The sequence below is a fragment of the Dasypus novemcinctus genome, chromosome 7 (assembly GCF_030445035.2).
Source record: "Dasypus novemcinctus isolate mDasNov1 chromosome 7, mDasNov1.1.hap2, whole genome shotgun sequence".
In the NCBI taxonomy this organism is placed as follows: Eukaryota; Metazoa; Chordata; class Mammalia; order Cingulata; family Dasypodidae; genus Dasypus; species Dasypus novemcinctus.
In genome coordinates, this window is record NC_080679.1 from 79,366,730 (window position 1) to 79,394,397 (window position 27,668).

The 27,668-nt window shown below is 39.1% G+C and overlaps 1 protein-coding gene across 1 annotated transcript; it reads right to left on the bottom strand.

The window, feature by feature from the left end:
• Window positions 1–1,614: 1,614 nt before the first annotated feature.
• On the bottom strand, window positions 1,615–25,732 carry DHRS9 (dehydrogenase/reductase 9). The gene is made up of 5 exons (XM_004460807.4): window positions 25,554–25,732; window positions 13,775–14,139; window positions 12,264–12,522; window positions 4,624–4,787; window positions 1,615–3,994 (listed from the first exon to the last, which is right to left on the bottom strand). Exons 2-5 carry the CDS (start codon window positions 14,085–14,087, stop codon window positions 3,771–3,773), a joined length of 960 nt encoding a protein of 319 aa, XP_004460864.1. The 5' UTR covers window positions 14,088–14,139; window positions 25,554–25,732; the 3' UTR covers window positions 1,615–3,770.
• Between the last annotated feature and the right edge of the window lie 1,936 nt (window positions 25,733–27,668).

The following is a 27,668-nucleotide window of genomic DNA, read 5'->3' on the forward strand; positions in this document are numbered from 1 at the left end:
CTGCAGGCAGCAAAATGGACTAAATGACTCCTGATGCCTTTCCTCTGTGAATACTGGGCTCAGGAATGCATGACATGGCAGCAGGACCTTTACAGTCTGTCTCTGGGCCACCAGGTCATGGGAAATCACTATGGCAATGGTGACCAGCTCTGGGGGGAAGCTGATAACAGAACCACCATCAGGGAACCCTTTAGTAATTCTAAAAGGTTTAAAGAAATTATAAGACTTCAGTTGAACTGGCAGATTGGTAGCACAACTAATGGAATTGGGAAGCTTGATCTTAAGTGATGGATAGCTCCTTAGTTGGAAAGGCTAAAATAGGCTGCTTTCTGCCTTCCTTATACACATATTTATTGTGTGCCAGTCTATGGAAGCTCTGTGCTAAACAAGGAAATAAAAAGATAAACAAAGTTTCATGATTTCGGACCTCATGGCACTTACAATCTAATTGGGGGACTAATTAAATAATTAACTGCACAAATACATAAATACAAACTGTAATGTGTGCCTTGAAGTAAAGTATATGGTACAGTAAGAGTGGGTAAGATGGGATAAAGGTGGTAGTCAAGATTTGAAATTGTGTGGGCTTCCCTGAGGAAGTGGCTGTGATTTGGAGGATGAAGAAATGAGATAAGTGGACAAAATGGAGAACTTTCTAGGGAAAAGCATGGGCAAAGGCTTAAGGACATGAGATAAGCAGATAAAGTGAGAAGGAGAGTGGCCTAAAATGAGGCGAATGATGAGCACTAGGGTAATATGGGTTTTATTACATATTTTAGTATTTAGGAAAAGTGCCATGGGAAGATGTTGAAAGGCTTAGAGAAATGGTGGTGGGGAGAGGATTAGAATGATCAGATTTTAATTTTGAAAAATCCTGATGGCAGTGAGAAATCTTGAAGATGTGAAAGAATGAATGTGCTGTAGTTGAGATCAGAGATGACAATAGCTTGAATGGGTGTTTGCAGTAGAGATGAAGAGAAGTAGATGGACTCAAAATCATTTTAGGGGATAAAATTTATAGTAGTTGGTGTTGGACTAGGGAGGGGGTGAGTGGGGTGGTGGTGGTGGGGAGTATGAAAAAACTCCAGATTCAGATATAAATTGTGTATGTCCAGGAAGAGTTATAGAGGACACAGTTTGATTTTAAGGAAAGGTCTGGAAGATGCTTCCATTCCCTGTGAACTAAGTGAAGAGGGATCCTCCATGCTAATGCAGTAGAAGACAATATCTCAGTTCATCTCAGTATTAGATTTTTGGAGAAACTCCAAGGTACCTGGAGTACCGGCTTCAGCCTTAGGATTAGTATTAAGTTCTGTGAGCAAAGTAGCCAGAACCATCTTGTTCCTTATTGTAGGCCAGCACTTAGCAGAAGGTTCAGCACATGACATGTCGCCCAAAATATTTATAGATAAAAATTCTATAGTTATTTTCCTAAGAACACAGAGAATGAGAGGTGATGGTAAGGTAAAGAGGAGTCTGGGAACGCATGCCTTCAGAATCCTGGTGTGGTGACTTGGTAGTGGACCCCCCTACCACACAAGCCTATTGAGACGCATGCCTATATAGACCAAACATCCCACCTTAACTTCCAGTTTAAAAAGCTTTTGAAGCCACTTAAGTGAATATATTTGGCTTTATTTTGAGGTGATACCATATTTGGGAGCATTTGTTTAAGGAGAGAATTTTTGTTTGGATGAAACAGGGAGTTGCCAAAGTAAAGCTATTTGGAAAAATGAGCAAAGACTTCATGTCTAGGCAAAACAAAGGAAATAACACAATTAGGGAGATCCAGCAATATGATTGGAATGGTTAGAAGTTCAGAAAAGAAGGTTCTTGGTAGATTTTAAGTCTTGGCAGCCCTGGGAGGCATGGAGCAACAGATTACAAATTATTAAGGCTGTCAAATGAATACAAGATTTGAGAATTCAAGGTCAGTTCAGTGTTGATAAACTTCAGTTCCATGGACAGGCTGAGTGAGGGTCACCAAACTGTAGGTAGTTAACTACAACCAGGAGAAATCAGAGATCTACAGGTGAGCTGTCTCTGGGCAAAGGACCAAGATGGCAGAGTGACCTCACAGATAGATAGTGATAATAGCGTGGCTAAGTTTGCCTGAGAATTTTCCTATCTTGTTGCTGTGATTTTTTTCATTCTGATGCAAAGAAAAGGATGAATGTATCTTTCCTCAAAATAATGAAAAGAGAGAGCGGTATAGCTCAGTGGTCCAGCACCTGCTTCCCATGTATGAGGTCCTGGGTACCTCCAAAAAAAAAATAATGAAAAGAATGTCCAGCGCATGTTATAAACTTGAAAGGAAATAATCTCATAAGCAGATGTTTCCAGAAGGGTGAGTGAAAATCAATACAATGATACCTTCAAATGGACATGGTTCAAGAAGCAGATATTAAATATTTTCTTCACAATAAGTTAAGGATGTGTGTACCTGTGTGTGCAGAGGCACCACAAGCTTGGTGATTTCTCTGGCTCCTTTAAACTATATTTGTGCAACAAAAGTTAAATTATGAGACTCCAGACTTCATGTAAATATTCAGCAAACCTTTGAGGGTGATATTGGATGCTGAAATCCAGGAAACAGTCATTTAGGGAACTGCTTCCTTTGGATGGAGTGTGGGCCCAGGGTCAATCCAATTTAGAACCATGAATATGAGTAAGTAGAAGACTTGATTTCACTGTAACCATAGGCTAAAGAGAGCCTTTTAATTTAGCTCTATATCTCTGTGGGACTTCAGAGATACCGCAAATGAAGGATTTCCAACTTTCTTGGCTATGAATTATATCAGGCATCATTCTAAGGCTTGTTATTTTTACAGTCACCATTTTTGCTTACATTTTTGCTTCTCTTGGAATGAAACTAATATCCTGCTACTCTACTAGTGCCATCTTTCCACCAGACATCTGTGTTCACGTGGCCTTGAATACGACGTTCACCCTCTACAGTGTCCTGTAGTTTAGGAGGCTTGTCTTGGAACCTCCTTATCTCTACTTTTATATCCATTTCTTCCTTTGTTCTCTTCTTTTGTCTCTCTTTTTCTTCCTCCTACTTGAGTCTCATCTAGTGTTTTTCTGCTGTCCCCTTAGCTTATATCAGTGTCCCACAATGCTTCATTTCCCACCCTTTTCCAGTCCCCATCAGAGCTTGCCAGAATTAAGTTGCAGTCCTTCAGGGTCTTTTTCTCAGCAAGATAACCTAATACATCTGATCTATTTGTTAATGTATCCTGTTTTATCTCTTAATATTTGGAGAAGGGATAAATATTTAACGTTTACGAGGTGAGTCTCAATGGTGGGAACTATGTGGGAACATTAGGATGGGAAAGTCTTCCAATTCCCCTCACATCATTCCAAGCAGACAAAGCCTATATATATATAGGCTGATAGATATTTTTGCTCATTGCTTTTGTTCATTGTCAATTTTTGTTTTTCTTTAAGGGCTAATGAGAACCAAAACTGGGACCTCCCATGTGGGAGGCGGGAGCTCAATTTCATGAACCACATCCACTCCCAGAACCTAAATACTGAGCAGGCTCTACCTATGGCATGTGCCACCCCTGCTCTTCTTTTCAAAGAAGACTTGAGAAGGGATCCCCAGGTTCATCACTAGTGATAGTGGGACTCTTTCCTTTATCAAAAGAAGCATAACCTTCTAAATGAGTCCATGTTGGATCAGGTAAGGAAAGGAATTGAAAAGGAGATGTGTTCTTGAAATCTGTCAATCTCAGAGCCCGGGGCAGGCAGTGAGGTCAGCTGAGTCACACTGCCTTGGGATTAGCTGGTTCCACTTTCTGTTTCATAAGTAAGAAGTCTTGCAACACTGCTGGCATGTGAGACAGAGGTATCCAGAAAGTCTTGGCATCTTTTCCAGCGATATAACGGGTCTTAGGGAAGAGACTGGTTAAAGCATGCTCCATGCACTCTACCACCAGGGAGAGGTCCACATTCACAAAGGATCTAGTGCCTTTCAGTTTGTCCAGACCTGTCAAAAGAGACAAAAGTGCAGTGTTTACTCTTTGGAAGAAGGAAAAGAGAGTGTGAGCATAGGGTAGGAAGAGGAAGGTGCATGTGAGGGAATTTATTGTGAATTTGCCATTATAATCTAGGCCTCTTGTGAAGATTTTCTATTATTTCTGCAGTCATGTTTTCTTTAGAAAAGTGGTTCTCAAACTTGAGCAGACAGTAGATTCTCCTTGATGGCTTGTTAAAACACAGATTTCTGGGTCCCATCTCCAGAGTTTCTGATTTGATAGGCCTGGGGTAGGGCCCAAGAATTTGCATTTTTAATAAGTTTCCAGGTGTCGCTAATGCTGCTATTCTTTCCAAGCCTTTACTGACTGTTCCAACAATTCTTTTGAGGAGTAAGTGATATAACTCATAAGCCTCTTAGAATAGATCTTGGCACTGAGTAAATGCTCAATAAATATTTATAAACACTTGGAAAAACAAAGGGATGACATTGGAAAAAATATGGATCCCTGATCCATATGAAAGATCTTTTTTTAGTATATTACTCTGGGAAACTTGTTTTTTCATTTATGTTTGAGTCTCTTTCATGCTGTCTAAGGACATTGAACCCCAAAAGGATCCTGGGTATACCTGGACACTCACTTTTTTCAATGTAACCTTCCCCATATTGCTGTTTGATGTCTGCAGAAAGATGTTTCCAAATATTAAGTTTTTTTTCAGTTGTCTTTACTGGATCTGACAATCCTGTTTTGAATAATCCTGGCTCGATGCATGAGACGTGCACACCGAAAGCTTTCATGTCCCGTCTGTGAAAAGAACCCATTGAAAATGTTTATACCAGATTTATTTGTATTTGGTTATGAATCTTTTCATGGAGTCACAGAATTGGATGTATTGGAAAGGAGTGTTTTTTTCTACTCTCATTTTGCTGATGGAGAAACTGAAATTCAGGGTGGTGACGTGAGGACTGATGAGAGGCAGGACAGGAAATGGATCTGGGTGGATGCACCCCCATCCAGCATTTTCTCTCTAGACCACACTAACTCACTAAGTCAACGACTGTGTGGGTTAAAGACAGATTTCTTCTCAGTACTCAACGTACCTCATGGTGCAATAGACTAATGCAGGGGTTCTTAGGCTTTTTTTGTCCCATGGACCCCTTTGTCAGTCAGGTGAAATGAATACTACCATAAATTATTTATTGCATACATTCATAAGTGAAGGAAATGCTAGATTTTAGCTAGAGGTCAGAAAAAATAAAGATAATAAGTTGACTTTTTCCAATTCAAGCTCTCAGAACCCTTGAAAACTTTCCATGGACCCAGGGCCCCTGCGTTAAGAACCCCTGGGTTCTTAATGACTCTCCTGGATGGGCAAGTTTACCACCATTCCAGGAATGAGGAGATTGCAGCACAAATAACGACATACTGCAGGACACAGTGTGACAATCCCTGACGTGACTAACCAGCTCCCTATGCCATTCAGTAAGCTTTTTCATCCTGTTACTGAAGAAAACCAAAAATCTACTTATTTACTGGGCATTGAGGTTATAATGGAATAGTGGAGCCCCTTTCTTTAAAGCAAACCAAAATGTATGGCAAAGCAGTATATGAATAATAATTTCTTAAATTTAATTTATATTTCCACAAGGCATATATAGGAAAGTAATTATTCATTTCTCAGAAATCGTCACCATAAGATTTTTAAAAATTAACGAACTTAAAATATGATTTAATTTATCTTAGAGTCTGCTTTCTAGCAGCATACCTGTTGGGTAATTTGATGTATATTTTACTAAAAATACAAATTAGCTTGACCTTGAAAAGTCTGTGTTTGCATTAAAAAAAAAAAGAACACTTCCCAACTTAGTTTTATTTTACTCGAAGTTTGATGACCTTCAGATTTTAAAAGTGGCAGCACCACAGGTAAACTTGGGAAGATTTGTCTACCCACCCTCTCCTGAAAAGAACATATAATTTAGGGACAAATAGTTTTAAGCTACTAATCTAAGCCTACCAGGTAAGTAAAATCAAGAGGCCTTCAAAGTATCCTAGCATTCTCCCAATTAGACTGCTTCCCCCTAAGTGCTCCTTTATAGAGAAATTTTGGTCTGCTACTGGTCCTTGGCTTGCATGCACAATACTGTTTCCAGTACCGGTTCTGTAATTTAGGAAGACATAAAAATCTTTATTGATTACTTTCAGGCATGGTATAATTGCATCGAAAACAGAATTGCATGAATCTCTTAGTTGAAATCTTTTTTTATAAATAATTAGGGTAAATCTCTAAGTATACTGAATTTTGCTTATACAGTGGAACCAGGAGTGAACAAAAGAGATTAATGGAAATCCCAAGGTCTTGTTACTATAAGTGTGATCCCTGGGCCACTGACATCACCTGGGCCCTCATTAGAAATGTAGAATCTTAGGTTCTACTCAAGAGCCAAAGAATAAGAATTTGCATTTAAATGAGACACACAGGTGATTTGAAAGCACATAATGTTGAGAAGTACTGCACCATTATCATGGTGTTTAATTCTTGGAAGAGCCTGTCAACTTGACCAAATGGCAAAATAGAGGTTCTATCTTTATTCATCTCAGTAGAATAATCTAACCTGCTTTTATTAGTAAACTAAACTTAGACCCATGGTTTAGACTGTATTAAACTTTGTCTTCTCTCTTAATCACAGCACTATTCAGCTGGTTACCTTCCATTTGGTCTTCCAGACCCTTTCTCCACCTTTCTACAGCACTACACTTTGGGAGGCTGACCTGTATTAACTATATTCTGGTTTCTGTTAGGTACAGTCAATTAGAAGTACTGGCAGAAGATCAGAGGAAGCAAGGAGGCACAGCACAGTTCTGGCTACTTATTCTTCCTGAGGATCAACATTTGTTAATTTCATCCTTCATCCAAAGGTGATACCCCTAGGTCTTTAGGTTCTGGAAACTACCCTGTCTCCTTGTTCTTTCAGTCCTATGGGTAGAAATACCACTACTGTTTTTAGCTTGTAGATTCTATACCTGTCCTTGGGATGTTGCTGTACCTCTTCCACATGTTTGTAAATAGTCCCTTAAGTAGACTTTCTCCATTTACCCAACTATAGAGTGCCTCCACTTCATGCCAGAACTTTGATACAAACACATGCAACTTGGAAGCTTTGCACTGATAGGTTCTGGTTCAGGGCAAGATGGATTAAGCATACTCCCTCCATCTTTCCCACTGAATGCAGCTATCAAACCTGGACAAAATGCACAGAACACCTATTTAAGAACTCTCAAAAGGCAAAGTAGTAGGCAAATTAGGGAAGAAGACCAGAATTTGAGGTACCAAGGAATAAACAGTTGGTCCCATGTTTTTCTTCCACTCTGGTGTCCCCTAGTCTGGACTGACTTCAGTCCCAAACCAGAACCTCTAGGATAAGCTCTCTAGTTCTGGCCTCAGGAGCAGCAAATGGGAATCCTAACATTCAGAGAATGGAGAAAACTGCTCTTTTAAAATTTATTTTTGTTTTTTGTTTTTGCCTTTTCTCTGTTCTCTCACAGCCCAGTCCCCAGGCAATTTTGTGGCAATGGTGGTGGCAGCATGGCAATGATAAAAGTGGGGGCCTGTAGTTGTCTAAAACTCTGAAGGAGGGACACTTTCTCTTCAGTGAGTGTTATTGTTGTCTAAGAGAGTAGGGAGAAACCCTATTGCTTTTGTCTCTCTCTTTCCTCCCACCACTTGGCCCCATAATGAGCACAGCTGTGGGAAGTAGATGGCAGACTAGGGTAATTAAAACCCCAACTTTCTGACTGGATGGGAGTACAGAGAACCAGAAAGTCATGGATAGGGAAGAGTTTGGAAAAATGACCCCATAAATATGTTTATTGATTTTGGGCTCAGCCTCATGTGTAGAGCTAACCTTGAAAGGCAAACTATGGGAAAGAATAGCCCTGATGGTCTATTAGATGGTGCACATGTGGGACAGGTGAAAATAAGGCAGCAAAGGCTTTGAACAAACATTGGAACTGCAACTATAGAAGACTGGTCAGAAGTTGTGGCCTGAACACCACCTGGTTGATTACCTATTAAAACAAAAATATCAGCATTCTCTATGTGATTTAAACAAATCCCAGAGTTTCATTGTATATCGTTATTTAACATACAATCCAAAGTTACTTGGCATATGAAGAATCAGGAAAATATCAACTCTCATGGGAAAAGGCAATCAGCAGATGCCAATGCTGAGGTGACACAGAGGTTGGAATTATCAAAGTCTTAAAGGAAGGGGTTATAAAAAATGCTCTAAGACATAAAGGAAAACACCTTGAGGTAAATGAAAAGATAAAACACCTCAAGAAAGAAATAAAAAACTAGAAAGAAGAACCAAATGAAAAGTTTACAATTAAAAAAGACAATGACCAAAGTAAAATATTCACTGTTTGGCTCAATGACTGAATGTAGATGATGGAGGAAAGGATCAATGAACTTGAAGATACATTAACAGAAATTATCCAATCTGAATAATACAGAGAAAAAAGTGAACATGCCTCAACGCCTTGTGGGACAAATTCAAAGGTTTAAAATTTGTGTTATCAGAGTCCTAGAAGGAAAAGAAACAGAGTGTATTGCAGAACAGGTATTTGAAGAAATAATCCTGAAAACTCCCCAAATTTGGCAAAAGACTCAAGCCTTTAGGTTCAAGAAGCTCAGTGAACTCCAAACATGATAAACCCAAAGAACTCTATGCCTAGAATCATTATCATCGTAATCAAACTGCTGAAAACTAAAGACAAAGATAAAACCTTCAAAGTAGCCAGAGAAAAAGGACACTTTATTTATAGAGGAACAGTGACTTGGATGACTGCAGATTTTTTCATCAGAAGCCATAGAGAGGGAAGTGGATGTGACTCAACTGATAGAGCATCCATCTACCATATGGAGCACCCAGTGTTTGATACCCAGGGCTTCCTGACCTGTGTGGTGAACTGGTCCATGCACAGTGCTGCCACATGCAAGGAGAGCTGTGCCATGCAGGGGTGTCCCCACAGAGGGGTGCCCCACGTGCAAGGAGTGCACCCCACAAGGAGAGCCACCCCACATGAAAAAAGTGCAGCCCACCAGGAGAGGCACCATACACAATGAAAACTGATGCAGCAAGATGATGCAACAAAAAAGAGATGCAGGACCACCGGATAATGCAAGTGGATGCAGAAGAACACAAAGCGAATGGACACAGAGAGCAGACAATGGGGGGTGGGTGGGGGGGAGGGGAGAGAAATAAATAAAATAAAATAATAATAATAAAAAAGAAACCATGGAGAACAGAAAAAAGTGGAATGGGGAGCAGATGTCATTGGTTGACTGTGTGCTTCCCCTGTGTCTGCTGCCCATGTACAAGGCCCTGGGTTCATTTCCTGATACCTCCTTAAAAGAAAAAGCATAAAAAAGGAAGTAGGATAACATTTTTAACTTTTTGAAAGGAAAGAGCTCTCAACCCAGAATTCTATATTCAACAAAAATATACTTTAGAAATTACGGTGAAATAAAGATATTCTCAGATGAAGAAGACTAAGAGCATTTGTTGTCAGCAAACAAAATTACTAGGGATAAAGAGACAGTGACAAAAGGGTCAAATTCACTTAAGAAGCAGCAATGCATATGAACCTAACAAAAGAGCCTTAATATATATTATGCAAAAACAAAAGACAGTTTGAAATTCTTTATGAACTCCCAAAAGAGAAAGATTGTTTTTGAACTAATCCATTCCTGTGGGTGTGAGACCCTTTTGACTAGACTATGTCAGTGAGGCATCTCTGCCCTCTTGCTGAATCAAATATAAATGGAGACACAAAGAGAAACACACAGGAAAAGGGAGCTCTGCCTGCTTGATCTGGCCATGGCGGAGAAAGGATTTCAGATTTGCCCACAGCTGCAGAAAGACAGAGATTTCCTGAAAGTCTGAGAGAGGAGGCCCAGTAAGAGACAAGGCTATGCCTGGTTGTCCATAGCTGAGCTCTGGGAGATAGTTGATTCTGAAGGGGAAGGCAGACACCCCAGCAAAGACTGGTGGCTATCTTGGCTTTACGATGTGGCAGATGACTTTGGTGAGGAAGCACCTCTGCTGATGCCTTGATTTGAACATTTCATGGCCTTGGAACTGTAAGCTTTTACCCTAAATAAAATTCCCATGATAAAAGTCAATGCATTTCTGGTACTTTGCATCAGCAGCCTGTGGGCCAACTAAAATAGATATTCATCAATAGAAACAGATAAATTCGTAATTTTCATTAGAGATTTCAACACTCCTTTCTCAGCAATCAAAAGAACAAGTAGAAAATTAGTAAGGGGGTAGAAAAATTGACCACCACCAATCAACTTGACAGATTGACATTTTTAGAAACTTCCACCCAAACAAAGCAAAATGTGCATTCTTTTCATGGGTAATTAGAGCATTCACTAAGATAGACCATAACCTCTGTCACAATACAAACATCAAGAAAATAATACAAAATATATTCTCTGATCATAATGGAATTAGACTAGATGTAAATAATAGAAAGATAAGGGGGAAATATCCAAACATTTTAACGTTAAACAACATACTTCTAAATAAACTATGGGTCAAATAGAGAGTCTCAAAGGAAATTAGAACCAAAAACACAAAATATTAAAATTTTGGGAGGCATAGATCATGATAGGTGTTGAGTTGTTGATTAATAGTCTCTAAAAGCATTGATTAAAGGTAGGGTAAATCAGATCCCCTTAATGTGAGATGCTGGGGTCACAGACTCCCTAGCAGTGTTCCTGGCTCTGTGACCTAAGAGACAATCTCTGAATAAATATCTTCAACCTTTTCTTTTTTAAACTCTGTGTCATAGGTTGAAAACACATGCGAAAATAAAGTTTAGCAAGCTTATAAAGCTCAACTCTATGGAATTTTAGTTGAGTTGGGGGCCCTTATTTGCTGAATTGGTTCTTAGTTTTGAACTCTGGAGTTCTCGGTGGCACACAGGAAAAAAATGTGGTTATGCTGTCTTGTGGTAACAAAATCTTCATCTGTGACAAATGAACTCCTGCTCTGAGTTTTATTTGGAAATGGAAGGTGTCAAAGGAGAGCAGTCTTTCTTGTCTTTGGGTGTTGCCTCCTCTAGGCTACAATGTCTGAAGTGTACTGAGATTTGGGGTCAGAAATTGCAACAAGGATAAATAAAGCTGAATCTTTACTTTGTTACAATGACATTTACTTTACCGGATAATTTTCTATTGAGGTTTAAATAAGATGGTACTGTTGTGTCTGCAACTGAGAGTAACACCAATGGAAAGAACTACACAGTTTTAGTTTCTCTCTACATTTCCTAACTATGTCAACAAACTGACCTGTTGAATATAAGTTCATTCCCAACATCAGCATGATGTGCTAACATAAAAAGCAAAGAAGAGTTAGATAGACTTGGGTTCAAACCCCAGTTTTACCACCTACCACCTTTATGACCTTGGATGAGTTACTTAAACTCTCTTAGTTTCAGTAATATCATCTGTGGCAGTTTGAGATTATTTATGAGTTCCAGAAAGAAATAATGATTATGTTTTCAACTCGTCTGTTTCTCTGGGCATGTTGACCCTTGATTGTATTAGATTCAGCTGAGATGCCCTTGATTAAATTATATTAAGATTAGGGGTTTAATTTGACCATGTCCTTAGGGCTCACAGGGTTCATTTTCCATCCCCTTGTCCCTGCCCCTTTGGTGGGCTATATAAAGAGATAATCAACCAAGAAGGCAAGTAAAGTAGAAACACAGAGAAGATACACAGAGGATCCTGTAACCCGGGAAGAGAGATGAGCCTTGATGGTCTATAACCAACCTTGTGAAAAGAACAGAGCTGCTGAGCCAGGAAAGAAACAAGCCCCAGAAAGAGACATGAACTCTATGCCAACCTACAGTTGATGTTGGAAGAAGCTGGGACCACAGATCCTTACAAGGAAAGAGGAAGGCTGAACCCTCGCAGATGTTCCCTGACATCTTGCTTCAACATGTGGCAATAGATTTTGGGTAAGGAAGTAACCTTGAGTTGGACCCTTTAGGCTTTGTAACTGTAAGCTTCTACTCCAAATAAATATCCTTTATAAAAGCCAACAGATTTCTGGTACTTTGCATCAGTACCCCATTCACTGACTAATATATCATCTATAAGTTGGGAATAATTTAAAACACTGAATAAGAATGTCTGCTACATAATAACCATTTAATAAATGTTAGTAACTCTTATTTCCTAACAATTTAATTACTTTGTTTTACCTTAAGCTGTCATTGAATCCTTCCACTGCATATTTGGATGGGGCATAGCCCCCACCACCGAATGCAAGTCGACCCCCAATGCTGGAGACATTGATAACCCTCCCTTGGGCTTTTTTGACCAAGGGAAGCATATTTAATGTCACACTGATGAGTCCAAACAGGTTCACTTCAATAGGTTCTCTGTAGTCCTCCACTGTCAGCCAGTCAGTGGGAGCCAGCACGCCCAGAACACCAGCGTTGTTGATCAGACCCCAGAGACCTAGAACAGAGAGGAAGGAAGGGAGGCGTGGCGGTGGAAGGTGGCACTTGCAGGGGCATTCTTGGTGGAAATATGGTGCTTAACACAAAGGTGCCATTTCCTCCTTCTAGTCATACTCCCGTTTTTGGCATATTCGCAGTTTGGGGAAATAAGAGAGTATGCATGGGTAAACCGAAATAGTTCCAGGAAGCCAACTTTGCTGTTATTCTATTTCTGGTTCTGAATGTCAAACACCGATACTCATTTGGCAAAATTTTCTGCTCTTTAATCTCAGATGCAGGGCAAATTGGTCTGTTTTAACTACCTTGCTAGATGCCATGATCAGAGAATATTTTTAAGGTGTTCTTTATGGACAAAGTACAATTGATCCATTTCATGTTTATTTTTGGTGAGAAATTCAATCATTCACTCAGATTTTTTAAATGACAGGAAATCTCTAATATTGTTACAGGTACTTGAAATTTAAGCATTAAAAATTATCTGGAGGGGAGCAGACGTTTCTCAGCGGTTGAACGCTGCTTCTCATGTACAAGGGTCTGGGTTCAATCTCCTGTACCTCCTAAAAAAATTTATCTGGAGCTTTATCTGTACCACAAAAGCAGTAGATCTCAATGGTACAGATCTCAATGGTATGATGAAGATATGAGAGAGGAAAACCAAATACATTTGTTTTTTCATTTGTGCCTCCAAATATCTTCATCCATGAAAGTTTTCGTTTAAAGCCAATAAAAGTCTAGTTCAGAATGCAGCCATCTTAGCTGAATCTAATGTAGAGTGGGTATCCAATGACTCAGTATTCTACCATGACCAGGTAAGACACTTATCCTCAATTTGTCAGGCCATCTCTACTCTTTTCAATGAAAATATGTGAGCTCTGGAACCACTGCACAGTGTGAAGAGGTCCCAGGTATCTGGATGGCAGTTTGGGGATTGCTCCCTTATTCTGTAGATTTTATCCCTAAATTCCTTTGCAGTATATGTGACAAGAGTAGGACCTCACTGGAGAAGAATAGGGAAAGTCAAAACTTTCACCTCAGTTCTCAATTCACCCACTATGACTTAAGACAGGGTAAATTTTGTCTTTCTTGCACACAGAAAGCCTGAGACTTGGAACTGCCCAGAAACTATCCTGAGACTGAAGAAATGCACAGCTGGAATTTAGGAGACATTACCTTGAAAGACCGTTTAAAATCCAAACATATTTATTTAAAATTAGCTTTGGTCCTCCTGTCCCCTTCATTGCATTACTCACCTTTATCCCCAACTAGGTCCTTCACCCACTGGGCAGTCCTCTTGACATTCTCTGGGTTGGTGACATCCAGAAGCACAGTGTGAAGCCTCTCTGAGCCTTCCGCCTTTAAAGCTGTTGATCCTGATTCAGTCAGACAAGCAGCAATTACGTGAAATCCTTTTTTATCAAAAGTTCTGGCTGCCAGGTTGCCAATGCCTGTGTCACACCCAGTGATGAAAATGTACTTATCAGTAATGTCTGCGATCTTTAGTTGTCCTTTGTAATTCCATAGAACACCGCAGAGGATTAGGATAGCTAACACCCAAAGGAACATTTTTTCTTGTATGCAACAGATATTCCTTTCTCATGTAAGAGAAGACGGTGTCCTGAATGTTGAAAATTAGAAAGAAAATTCAAATTAGAACTGCCAATGCTTCTGTATCATCGTTGTTCATGGAAACCAGGATCAAAAAGGACCTGCAAGGCCAAAGAATTTTATAAAATTTGTTTGGACTTTATTTTCTTATAATTATTTCCTGGATTTTCCTTTGAAAATATTTTTTTTCTTTGAAATATATATTTAATTATTCATTTTATTCTGCTTCTAAAAGTAACTTAAAAGTTGAATAGCAGGGAAGCAGCTGTGGCTCAATCAGTTGGGCTCCCATCTACCATACGGGAGGCCCTGGGTTTGAGTCCCAGGGCCTCCTTGTGAAGGCAGGCTCGTCCACGTACTGCAGAGAGCCGTCTGCCCGCAAGTGCCTCGGAGTGCTGACTCAGCAAGGTGATGCAACAAAAAGGGAGACAAGCAAAAACAAAACACAGACGAGCGCACAGTGAATGAACACAGAGAGCAGACGGCACACAAAAAAAGTTGTGGGGGGGGCGATAAAAAAATGCTAAAAAATAAAAGTTAAATTAGCAAATGCAGAACAATTTGAAGAAGGAAGTAATGATGATCACATTTGACTCAATAGTTTGACGTATTTTTCTCTAGATTTTTTTCTGTATGTGTGACAGTTTGAGGTTCTTTTATGAATCCTCAAAAGAAAAAGATTGTGTTTTGAACTAATTGCTGTGGGCAGGGGGCCCTTTTGATTGGCCTGTGTCTGTGAGGTGAGACACAGATTGGGTTTTTGCTTTCACTGGGCCTTATATAAAATGGAGATGCAGAGGAAGAGCTGCGCAGGAAAAGGAAGCTGCCATTTTGCTCCAGCCATGTGAGGGAAAAGAGAAAGTAGAGAGAAAGAGGACCTGCAGAAAGGCAGAGCAGCCCCAAGAGGCCGAGAGAGATCCCAGAGTCTGGAATGAGCAGGCAGGGAAAGAGGCCCCTGAGGAGCTTGGCCCACTGAGCAGCTCAAAGCTGAGGAGACCAGCCCTGCCATGTGCCTGATCACCACGTAGCAGGACGCCAGGATCGCCAGTAGCTGACTTGGGTGAGAAAGCATCTCTGATGGTGCCTTGATTTGGACATTTCACAGCCTTGGGACTGTAAGCTTTTACCCCAAATAAAATTCCCATTATAAAAGCCAACCCATTTCTGGTACTTTGCATCAGCAGCCCTGAGGCAAACTAAGACAGTATGTGTGACTATATCTTTCTGTAATAAGGAATATAAACATATTGAACAATATATATACAATTTGATTTCTGCTTCTATGTAAGGAATAAATTATTTCAGATAAAAACTAATTCAATGTATTGTATCTTTACCTCTTGAGGAAATTTTGTGCTCTGCTTTCATTTACCTTCCCAAAAGATCTATAACTAAAGAAAGGGTAAGGGAATTATCAATTGATAAAAGTTAGACCATAGGAAAAAACTAAAATATGGTAGATTTGGGGGCCTCATTAATTTTTGAGGAACAGCTGTGATTATTTCTAAAGCAGTCAAATTTTTAGACTACCTGGAAGCCTCCGTAGATTAATAACTTGGTATAAGTTTCCCAAATCTTTACTGTGTAGGAATTATTGATATGTTGCATATCAATGACCATGTGGCAGGATTTCTCCTCAAAAATATTAAAAATGTATAATTTGGGTGGGTATAACTATCTCTCTTAAAATTACATATTTAGACATTTTAAGAAATTGTATAAATTCAACTAGTGTAATGTTTTGCTCAACTCTGGTCTTGATAAATGATTTTTAAATGACAAAATGTTTAGTTTATTCCCTGAATCTGGAAATGAACTCTTTTGCCTTTATTGCAACCCAAACTCCCATGGGAATTATTTGAAGAAGGGAAATAATTGTGGGGTTTAATTTTCCCTAGAGCAGAGAGTGAAAATGAGCGGGAAGTTTTTTGTGGTCCTGTTACGGCAGGGACAAGCATGACGGGAGTGATAATAATAATTCATGATAGTGGCTTACATTTGTAAAGCATTCCACACTGCACTTTTACCTGTAGGTCTCATTTGATCCTCTCCACAGCCTTGTGAGGTAGAGTGAGCATTTTATTTAGCTCATTTTATAGAAGAAGAAACAGGCTCAAAGAAATAAAGTGATTTGCCCAAAGCCACATAATTAGCATATCTGGCATTTAAATGTGGATCTCTGTCAACTGTATTAAACTGCCTCTAGGGGACTCCTATGCCCTACCATGGTAGGACCCCATGAGGGAGGCACTGAGCCCTGGAATGCCTGTGTGCTGAGGTGGAGGTGAGCAGCGTTGAAGCTGACCTGACAGAAGCAACTCTTTGCACCTAGCTCATGGAGGCTGAGAGGCTGGGATAAGAGTCTGCTGGCCCAAAGCGACAGCTGGCATCTGGAATAGCTGCTGCTGCATGGTCATCTCCCTTTGTGGTCTCCTCTGTTCTAGTACAATGTCTGGCAGAATTCCCAGAGACAGGGAAAATGGACAAGAGATCAGGGAGAACGGAAGCACCAAGGAAGACAGGTTCTGTGTCCTGTGTATGCCAAGGGGCTTGAGTTCAGTTGGACAACTTCTATGAAAACTCTTCAGGCAATGGGGTTCCACAGATCATTGAGAAGATCTGTGGATAGGATTCAGAGAGGTATACTCAGTTGGGAAAAAAAATTATATCCTTATTTCTCTAAACAGTGACTGAAATTGATCACATCTTTTAGTTATGAAAGTAATGATAAGCCACAATAGTATTTGTAGTACCTGTGATTTTTGTCACTAATTAGAAATAACAACTATTTTTAGGTCACACTGCAGTTATTGCAGATATCCTAAAATGGGATTTATGCTCAGCAGTACTTCAGAATTAAACAACACCATAACGTGTTGTTTAATGTGCTAATAAATAAGCAGATGCCACAAACTTTTAAATATTTTATTGTATTTTAAAATAGTAGGTCTCCTTTTTAATTCTCTTGTTTTATTTCATGAATTTTTTAAAAATCTCACTTTTCAGGTGGCTGTGTTAATGACTGTTATATACGTCTACATTTCCTAGAACATTCTCCTCCAAAATACAGTTCAACAAGAAGAATAAATAAAACCACATAACATCAATGGTGGGGAAGCAGACTTGGCCCAGTAGTTAGGGCGTCCGTCTACCACATGAGAGGTCCACTGTTCAAACCCCAGGCCTCCTTGACCCGTGTGGAGCTGGCCCATGCACAGTGCTGATGAGCACAAGGAGTGCCCTGCTACGCAGGGGTGTCCCCTGTGTAGGGGAGCCCCACACACAAGGAGTGCGCCCCGTAAGGAGAGCTGCCCAGCGCGAAAGAAAATTCAGCCTGCCCAGGAATGGCACCGCACACACGGAGCCCTGACACAACAAAATGATGCAACAAAAAGAAACACAGATTCCCAGTGCCGCTGACTACAACAGAAGCAGACAAAGAAGAACACGCAGCAAATGGACACAGAAAACAGACCACTTGTTGGGGGGGGGGGAGGGAGAGAAATAAATAAAAATAAATCTTAAAAAAAAAATCAATGGCTCTGTCATGACTAAAAGACAGATAATCCTGAAATTTCAAGTTATCTGATTGAGAAAATAAGTGAATAAATCATGGATAAATGAAACCAGATTTCACACTGTCAGAGAGGGGAGTTACAAATATGGAAAGGGGAGACTTGAATGAAACCTGTAGAGTGGGATTAGAAATAGAGGAATCAGTATGAGCTTTATGGATATGGAGATATAGAAATAGATAACTTTCTATAGCTTGTATAGAAAGTTATCTATTTTAACTTACCTGATATAGTTTCATATAGCAATGAAACTCCAACAGGAATAAATACGTCTACATCAAGTACTTAAATTCTGATTTCTAAATATCACGTTTGGTGAAAAGATCCTTGCAAAAACTAATTTCAGGTCTGCTGCTGGCCGGAAGTACAAAAACTTGGAATATCTTGTGCTACAAAGTAAGGAGGTACTCAAACAATGTTGGGGACATACCAGAAGTACATAGGACAGAACAGGTATAGCTCAGGGGTTGAGCAATTTCTTCCCTTGTATGAGATCCCGGGGTCAATCCCTGGTAACTTCTAACAGAAAAAAGGGACATAGGAGGCAGCTTACACTGGCCAAGTATGGAACAATCTGAGTATCGAAACAAATACTAGATTGTACACTTTTGATGAATTGTCTGCTTTATTAATGTGTATCAATAAATTTGATTTGTTAAAAACAATTAAAAAATAATGGATTATAACTCATTGAATAAAATATGAATCTCTGAATCCATTCTGATGTGAATAAATAAATAAAGGTGAAGGGGAGGTTTTTCCTTAGAGTAGAATGCCAACTAATAAAAGTAGAAGGAATGATGGAATAGAAAAGCACTATTTGGTAACAGAGTAATAGTAGCTTCAAGCAAGAATGAGCAATGCTAAATTAGTGGGTGAAACTCTGATACGAAACAGTATTTATGAAATTTCACAAAATGCCCTCACAAGATCCTTATTAATTAAAAAGAGAAAAATAGTAATTTCCCAGTGAAGAAATATGACAGATACTACCTTAATCAAGTGATCAAAATTAACATCACCAGGTATGGAACAAACCAACATCATGCGTCTGCTGATAACACAGTGGCACTTTTATCCACCAAAATTATTTTGAAATAATTTCAAAAATAAAAAGTTAAAATTAGCAAGGGGTAAAAAAAAAAAACATGCATTTTTTCTGAGGAAATCTTCACTAGTCTGCTTTGGGTTCCATGCACAAAATAAATGAGACCTGAGACTTTAGAGCCTAGTGACCTTGGGCACTAAGCTATTTGCCTTCTACTCTTTGGTAAGCTCAAGTCTACAACCAATGGAGAGAAAAAAACCTCAGACCCAAGAAGCCAGCTGCTCACTGCCTTCCTTATTGTCCCCACATCCCTCTCAACTTCCTCCTTCTCTAAGCAAACCCATTGTACCTGGGTGACAGGCAAACAGAAAGGGACTTTTTTGTTGTTTGCAATAGGCTCACATGAAAATTTGTTGTTGTCTTCATTAGCTACACCTCTGGACTGATAGTCATTTTTAGACGTTGGTGTCCCTGCCTGTGGCCTGAATCCTAGAGACCATCAACACTACCCTAGAGTTCAGAAAAGCCTGTCCCTACCCTAAATGCCATTATCCAAATTTCTGGTTCTTCTTCAGTCACTAAATTGCACATTCCTCTACATCACAGAACCATGACAAACCAGCACGTAAAACTTTGATCGCTGGTGGTATTTTAACCAAAAGAGCCGCTGGGAACATGACCTGTACACAGAGCAGGTTGATGGCCTATTGGTTCATTGACCACTGAGAAGTAAGTGAATAACAGCAACTAATGGACCTGGCTCAACACACTCTGCCCCCGGGGTTCACCGCCACATGGCTCCCTGGTCCCAAAGATTCAGAGACTCAGGGCATTGACCTTAGTGGCTAATGTCATTTCTTCATTTGTTGTCTTCCATTTATTCTCACCACAAGCTGCTTAGTGGGGGTGTAAATCTCTTGGGTCAAGGCAGTAATGCAGACATAAGGAGCCTGGACCTCAAAATCAGACAGAGGTTCAATTCTAGCTCCCCCAATTACCACCTGAGGTAATTATTAATCTGACCTTCACTGGGGTAAAATGATAATAGTCAATATAATATTCACACTTCCAACATAGATAATTATAAAAAGTTTGAAAAATGTTCATGTACTAAAAATATTTCCATGAGCCAAGGTGGATATCATACCCATTTGTGACTTGCACAAGGTCATTTGCCTGAGAGTGGTTAGAACTGAAACTACATCTCTGGACTCTGAAACTATGGAAAAAGAGAATTTTTATAAAGTGTTTCATTGCTCTTATGGACTGATAAGACTGTTTAAGAGAAGGAAGAATTGCAAAGAGATAAACAGTCTTATCAGTCCATAAGAGCAATGAAACACTTTATAAAAATTCTCTACCTTGCTACAAAGATTCAAAAGGAACAAAAAAGGAGAACTAATCTCTTTCATTTGCCATGCAGAATGCTCAATAGCAACTGCCTGAAAGCAGCTATAGAAAAATATTGCAACTTGATTGCAGTCCTTGCCCACTTCTGCTTCTTTCAAATTTCTCTTCCTGGGGCTCTTGTCCTAGTGAATTTTTAAAAAATTTAAAATAAGATTCATTGATTTCATTTCTCTTATTTACCTACCTCTGCCCTTTAGGAAAAAAAATACAGTAAAAAGAAAAAATAAATATAGAATTCTTTCTAGTTATTTCCTCTGGTTGCACACAGGAAAAAGATGTGGTCAAAGCTGTCTTGTGGTAACAAAATCTTCATCTGTGACAAATGAACTCCTGCTCTGAGTTTTATTTGGAAATGGAAGGTGTCAAAGGAGAGCAGTCTTTCTTGTCTTTGGGTGTTGCATCCTCTTGGCTATAATGACTGAGGTGTACCGAGGTTTGGGGCCAGAAATTGCAACAAGGAAAAATAAAGCTGAATCTTTACTTTGTGACAATGACATTTACTTTACCAGATAATTTTCTATTGATGGTTTAAATAAGATGGTACTGTTATGTCTGCAACTGAGAGTAAAACCAATGGAGAGAACTACGCTGTTTTAGCTTCTCTCTACATTTCTTAGGAAATGTCAACAAACTGACCTGTTGAATATAAGCTCATCTCCACCATTAGCATGGTGTGCTAACATAAAAAGCAAAGAAGAGTTAGATAGACTTGGGTACAAACCCCAGTTTTACCACCTACCACCTTTATGACCTTGGATGAATTACTTAAACTCTCTTAGTTTCAGTAATATCATCTGTGGCAGTTTGAGATTATTTATGAATTCCAGAAAGAAAGATTGATTATGTTTGTCAACCAGTCTGTTTCTCTGGGCATGATAACCCTTTGATTGTATTAGATTCAGCTCAATCTCCCATACCACCTGATTTTATTTCCACATGACTACACAAAGGACTTCCTGTTAGAAAGGAATCTTAAAACTTCTCAGTCACTCTGGTAAGGATTTGTAAAATATTTATTTTGAATTTATTGAACTCATGGCTGGATTTGAATCAACATCAAAGGAATGTGATTCATTCATTCTAGTGATTCTAGTGATTAGAGCATTAGCATTTTGGTTATATTGTATTTTCATTTTCATTCTTCTCAAACTATTACCAAATTTCCCTTGTGATTTCCTCTTTAACCTATTGGTTGTTTAAGAGTACATTACTTAATTTCCACATATTTGTGAATTTTCCATTTCTCCCTCTCTTGCTGATTTCTAAGTTCATTCTGTTGTAGTAGGTAAAGATACATTGCATCATTTCAATATTTTTTAATCTATTGAAAGTTGTTTTGTGATCTATGATATGGTCTATCCTACAGAATAATCCACATGTATTCGAGAACAATGTGCATTCTATTGTTGTTGAGTGAAGTGTTCTCTATGTCTGTTAGGTCTAGTTGGTTTAGAGTATGGTTTGAGTTTCCTATTTCCTTTTTGATCTTCTGTCTAAATGGTCTCTCTATTATTGAAAGAAGTAATTCTTTCATTATTAAATATTAAAGTCTCCTATTATTAATGTAGAAGTGTGAATTTCTCCCTTAACTTCTGTCAAATAGTTGCTTCATATCTTGGGGCTCTGCTGTTAGATGCATATATATGTATAACTATTACATCTTCTTGTTGAATTGACCCATTTACCAGTATATAATAACTGTCCTTGTCCCTCGTAACTGTTTTTGACTTAAAGTCTATTTTATCTTATATTCATATAGCTGCCCCAGCTCTCTTTTGGTTACTACTTGCATGGTTATATTTTTTCCATCCTTTCATTCTCAACCTGCTTATGTCTTTGAATTTAAGGTGAGTCTCTTGCATACAGCATATAGTTGGGCTATGCTTTTTTATCCATTTTGCCAATCTCTACCTTTTTACTGGAGAGTTTAATCCATTTACATTTAAAATCACTACTGATAATGCAGGACTTTCTTCTGCCATTTTGCTATTTAGTCTTTGTAAGCATTATACCTCTTTTTGTCCCTCAATTCTTCCATTAATGCTGACTTTCATATTTATTTGGGTGTTTTTTTTTTTTTAATTGTACCATATTGAGAGCTTTTTCCTTTCTGTCTGGATGTATTTTTCGTATATTTTCCCTGTGGTTACCATGTGGTTAAAATTTAATGTCCTAATACATAACAATCATTTGATTTGATACCAACGTAATTTCTTTTTATCTTCTTTTTTTTTTTTTTTAATTTATTTTTGTGCTAGCTTACTTTTTTTAAGGGGAAGTACCAAGGATTGAACCCAGGACCTCACACATGGGAAGCAGGACCTCAAACCACTAAACTACACCCATTCCCCCCAACTTGATTTCAATAGCATACACTTAACACTGTACTGTTCCTATATTCCTGCATTCCCCTATCTTTTTTTTGTTCTTGTTACAAATTGTATCTTTGAACATTGTATGTCCCAAACCATAACTTTATCACTGCTCTCTATGCATTTGCAGGTTAGCATTCGTAGGAAGTAAGAAATGGAGTTACAAACCAAAAAATACAATACTACAGTACTGGCATTTATAATTACTCAAATGATTACCTTAATTGGACATCTTTATTTCCTTATGCCACTTTGCCACTTATGCCACTTAGTGTCCTTTCCTTTCAGTCTGATGCATTGCTTGTAAGGCAAGTCTGTGGTAATGAACTCTCTCAACTTTTCTTTATGTGGGAATGTCTTAGTCTCTCCATCTTTTTTGAAAGTATCACCAAATACAAAATTCTTGGTTGGAAATTGTTGTCTTTCAGCACTTTAATTAAGTACTTCAACCCATTGCAGGCTCACTTCCATGGTTTCTCATGAGAAATCAGCATTAAATCTAAGTGGGACTCCCTTTTACATAACACATTGATTTTCTCTTGCCACTTTTAGAACCCTCTCCTTGTCTTTTGCATTGGACAGTTTGATCTGTATGTGAAAGGGCATATTTTTCCTGTGTGGAGAAAGCAATTTTCTAGTATTTATTGTAATTTACCAGCCTCTTCCTCCTGCTCGTCCCTGAATGCTGTAGAATGTTCTACTAGACTCTGGCATTTCAAAATAATTGGTTCAGACAGTTTTTTGCATGTTTAATAGCTGTTCTGGTGAAGGAACAGATTCCTGGGTCTTCCCACTCTGCCATCTTACGCATAATTTCCTTCTCTGTTTCTTTTTAATGAAAGTTGTCTTTCAGAAATTTCTTCTGCACTTTTCTTTAGGTAAAGTAAAAAAAATTAATTCATATGAATAAAAACTTGTTTCTATTTAGAAGGAAGTTCTAGTTGAGCACCCAGAATTCTGATTTTTTTTTTTAAAGGAGCCAAGGGTTTCTACATGAAATGTACTTACATTAAGCAAAAAGTGCTCTTTTGAGAGTCTGATGATAAAAAAACAAAACAAAAAAGTACTGAGATGGTATTCATTGTCATAGGAATGTAAGTTTCCTCACTCAACAGTATGAAGGCGCTCCTTGACCACTAGACTCTTCGGAACAAAGTTCTCTCCCTCCTGACTTAGTTGTGCCCACCTGCTCTTATAGGGAAACCCTGCTGTATCTATGCTTTGCATTTTTAGTTCTAAGGATAAAAGCATCTTTGGTTTTCTTTTGCCTTTCCTCAGAAAATTTCTTTTTAATTATAATGCACCGTAACATCAATAATCAAATATTTCCAGTTTCTACTATGCTCATTTTGCTGACATGCTTCATGACAGCAGTGGTACATGAGGCATTATTTTTTAAAAAACACGTTTATGATCACTGAATAGAAACTCCCAACTGGAAAAAATCATATATTATATTTTGATCATAGAGTGTAGTCACAAGGTTTTAAAGAGAATGTGGAATATAGAGAATGCAGAAAGTTGCGTTCAAATCTTTAATGTACTTCTTTCAGCAGCAGTTATTTGAGTAGAAGAAAAAGTTCTGAGCTGTTTTTTTCTTTTCTCTTTTTTTTGGGGGGTATGGGGCCTAGGGATTGAACCCAGGACCTCATATGTGGGAAACCGGCACTCAACCACTGAGCCACGTCCGTTCCCAAGAGTTTTTTTTTTTTTCCATTTGTTTGCTTGTTGTTTTTGTTTTTGTTTTGCTTTTAGGAGGCACTGGGAACCAAACCAGGGAAATTCCCATGTGGGAAGCAAGTGTCCAACCACTTGAGCCACATCAACTCCCCAGGTCTGAGTTTTTTAAGACCGTACCTTAAGAAAGTGACATTTGCTTTGATTTAAAGTAAGGATTTTAATCCCAATTCATATTTTTCCCTGTATGAAATATATGAGATAATGATATATATTTGTTATTTAAACATTAAGGTTTGTTCTAAAACTTGGGCACACTTTTCAAATTCCAAAAATTCAATTTGATGATGATACAATTAGCTTTCATTTTATAAAGTATCTAGCCCAGGATATTTTTAATTCCCCTAACATATGCCAAGAAATACTAAGATAAATAAGGCATAAACCCTACCCTTGAGCTAATAATAGTCTAGTGGACCATTTCAGAGTTATTTGTAGACTCCTAAATTGATTTTTAATTTAAAAGTGTGTTTTATTTAAATTTTACTCCCAAGTACTAAAAATCAAGCTATTGAGAGAGAGAGAGAGAGAGAGAGAAGGAGGGAGAGAGGGAGGGAGAGAGGGAGAGAGATTGTCTCAAAACTACCACTGGAATCACTGGGCCTTTAATAGGCTGGAAAAAACTGAACTTCCCCGTTTCCCATTGTATTTTGAGTCAAAGTGAAAATGAAGCAGCCTCTTTTAGGTGGAACACTAGGAACACCAAATCACTGGATCCTAATGGATAGTAAATATCTGAAGCAGGATTATTGCTCTTATCTGAGTAGGATCCAATACATACTCTAAGTCCTGCTTCTTTATGGCCTAGAAGACGTTTTTCTCACCCAGTTTCATGTGGGTGTGTGCATTCACATAAACCAACATTCGATAATATTGGTAAAGCAGGTGGACAAACTGATCAGACCTGCAGTTAGCAAATCTGTTGTCCCAATAAGAAATTCTTCTACAAATCCCTCTAATGGGCACAGAGAGATTAACAAATAAATGTAAATGTAACTGTGACTCTAGAGTGCTAAAGAACATTCCGAATGAGACCTGGGGATGTTCGAGGCAAGGCAAGATCTTGGGTAAACCCGGTGATCATTTCTATAGTGAAAAGGGCCTGCTCTCATCACTATTTTCTCAAATCTTCACTATTTTCTCAAATCTTTCTTTTTTAATAGCAATGTTGACCACAGCGTGAGACAACTTGATGAGCTATGTAAGAGAGAGGAAAATCAAGAAGTTTGAAGATTGTCTTGAGAAGTGAAGGAATAAATGACAAAAGCCAGTTATCAGTTACCTTATGAAAGATGAATTGGGACGCAGAAGCTGTTCATGGGTTGCTGGCCTGATTGCAATCTTCCTGCTGTGCAGAGGAAGGAAGTGTGCCACCCCGCCCAGCCTGATCCTTTTGAGGCCGAGGTGCCTGGGCTTCTGGGGAGCCGAGCACCTACATGTGCGAGGAGTCCTCACGTTCTCTCCTCGCGCTGTGAGTCACGCCCATTGTGACACTGGGTGATGACTAAAGGGCTCTTTAGTGCGTGAAGGAAGCCAAGAAGCTGGGGGTCATGTGTTTCTAAAGGAATTGGCAGTATCTTTGGTACGTTTATATTTAACAACTTTTAGAAGGAACTTAAAAGTGATTAAAAAAACACTCCTTTAACGGGGAATACATCTCTTGATCAAATTCAGCAGCTGAAATAGTGTAACACGGGAGGGGATTGTAAACTGCCTTGAAATAAAAGGTGTTGTTCAATAATTTAATTTTTGAATTACACTTTGTGTTCATGTTCTCTAATGGTTTTTGTTTGTTATATTCTTGTTATTCCTATTTTGTTCCCTGGTTTATTTAGTACTCCTTCCCTCCTAAGAGAGTAGGTTGGAAAAAATAGTCACCGATGATTCCTTTTGGCATTTTTATTTTTAAAAGCTGGAGAGCAAGGAGAGCAAATCAATTTAATGAAATGAGGTTTTAGAATTCTTTACGGGTCTTAACTTGTGTCCTAAGGTACAACGAGGAGATACCCTCCCCCAGGGCTGGTAGGTCTGGTCAAAGTTTCCCACAGCTGACCTGGAAAGAATTGAGGCTGCAGGGGCTGAGGGGAGGAGATGGTGCTATCACCCCCATCTCCACTTCACTGATTTTATTTTCAGCTTCCTTACTTGCCAACTTATCCCCATAATGGTCAGATTTCCTGGGCTATTGAGGTCCTTCTTTGAAAAGTATAGGTTGTTATGGGTCAGCTGGGGTGAGTGGATGAATGAAAATGTCTGTCTAGGTAAGTCTAGACACTGCTATCACTCTTTAAATTAAATAGGGATCTTTTTCTCCAAAAGAACAAAAAACTCAGCTAAAGATTTACGGTACCAAAAAAGTGGCAATTAAACCCTTCAGTCCTTTCATATTCCACAAATTAAAGCAAGGCTTAAGTATAAAACCTTTTGGAGAAATAATGCATTGGCTTAAATACACATAAAGAAAGGCAAACATAATTAATATCAGGTCCTCCCTGTCAGCAGATTATTGTCATTGAGGGGCAGACGGAGCCTCAGGCCTCTGGGTAGTCAGGGAGGAGAAGGGAAATAGGCAAAGAAAAAGGCAGTAACAACAGCAAGTTTTGCCCAGTAGCAGCCCCAATTTAAAAACTTACTAAATATACTTTAAAAAATATCAGATGTTTGACCGATTTGCATATTGGGAACTAGCATCTCCCTGGCGTATCCCTCAGTTCTCACCAACCCAATTCAACAGTTCCATTTCAGTTCCCTGGCACTGGGTTAGGACACTTGCTCCTCTCCTCAAATGGTCCCATTTAGGTTTTCAGTTACAGGACTCATTTGTTAGCAGTCCCTTGTACAGACTGTAACCAGACCAGTATTCAAATTCACATCTTTAGTGCTAACCTTGTCTTTCTTCCCATGCCTTTAAAATATGCAACCTATGAAAGTGCAACTTTTTTCAGAACTCTCCCTACATTGGACTTCTGATCATAAGTGATATAAAAAATCCACAACTAAGCTGTCGTTCTCTTTTTTCCTTCTCTAAGAAGATTGTACTATTGATTTCATTCAAATGTAAATTTCAACTTTGAGGGAAAACGGACTTGGCCCAGTGGTTAGGGCGTCCGTCTACCACATGGGAGGTCCGCGGTTCAAGCCCCGGGCCTCCTTGACCCGTGTGGAGCTGGCCCATGCGCAGTGCTGATGCGCGCAAGGAGTGCCGTGCCACTCAGGGATGTCCCCCGCATAGGGGAGCCCCACGCGCAAGGAGTGCGCCCCGTAAGGAGAGCCGCCCAGCGCGAAAGAAAGTGTAGCCTGCCCAGGAATGGCGCCGCCCACACTTCCCGTGCCGCTGACTGACGACAACAGAAGCGGACAAAGAAACAAGACGCAGCAAATAGACACCAAGAACAGA

Excerpts from the sequence above, each read along its gene's own strand:
- DHRS9 (XM_004460807.4), bottom strand. The coding sequence starts at position 14,087 with ATGTTCCTTTGGGTGTTAGCTATCCTAATCCTCTGCGGTGTTCTATGG. Across the intron at positions 12,523-13,774 it reads GGACCTAGTTGGGGATAAAG|GTCTCTGGGGTCTGATCAAC; the intron begins GTGAGTAATGCA and ends TCTCTGTTCTAG. Across the intron at positions 3,995-4,623 it reads GGAAGGTTACATTGAAAAAA|GTCTGGACAAACTGAAAGGC; the intron begins GTGAGTGTCCAG and ends CTCTTTTGACAG.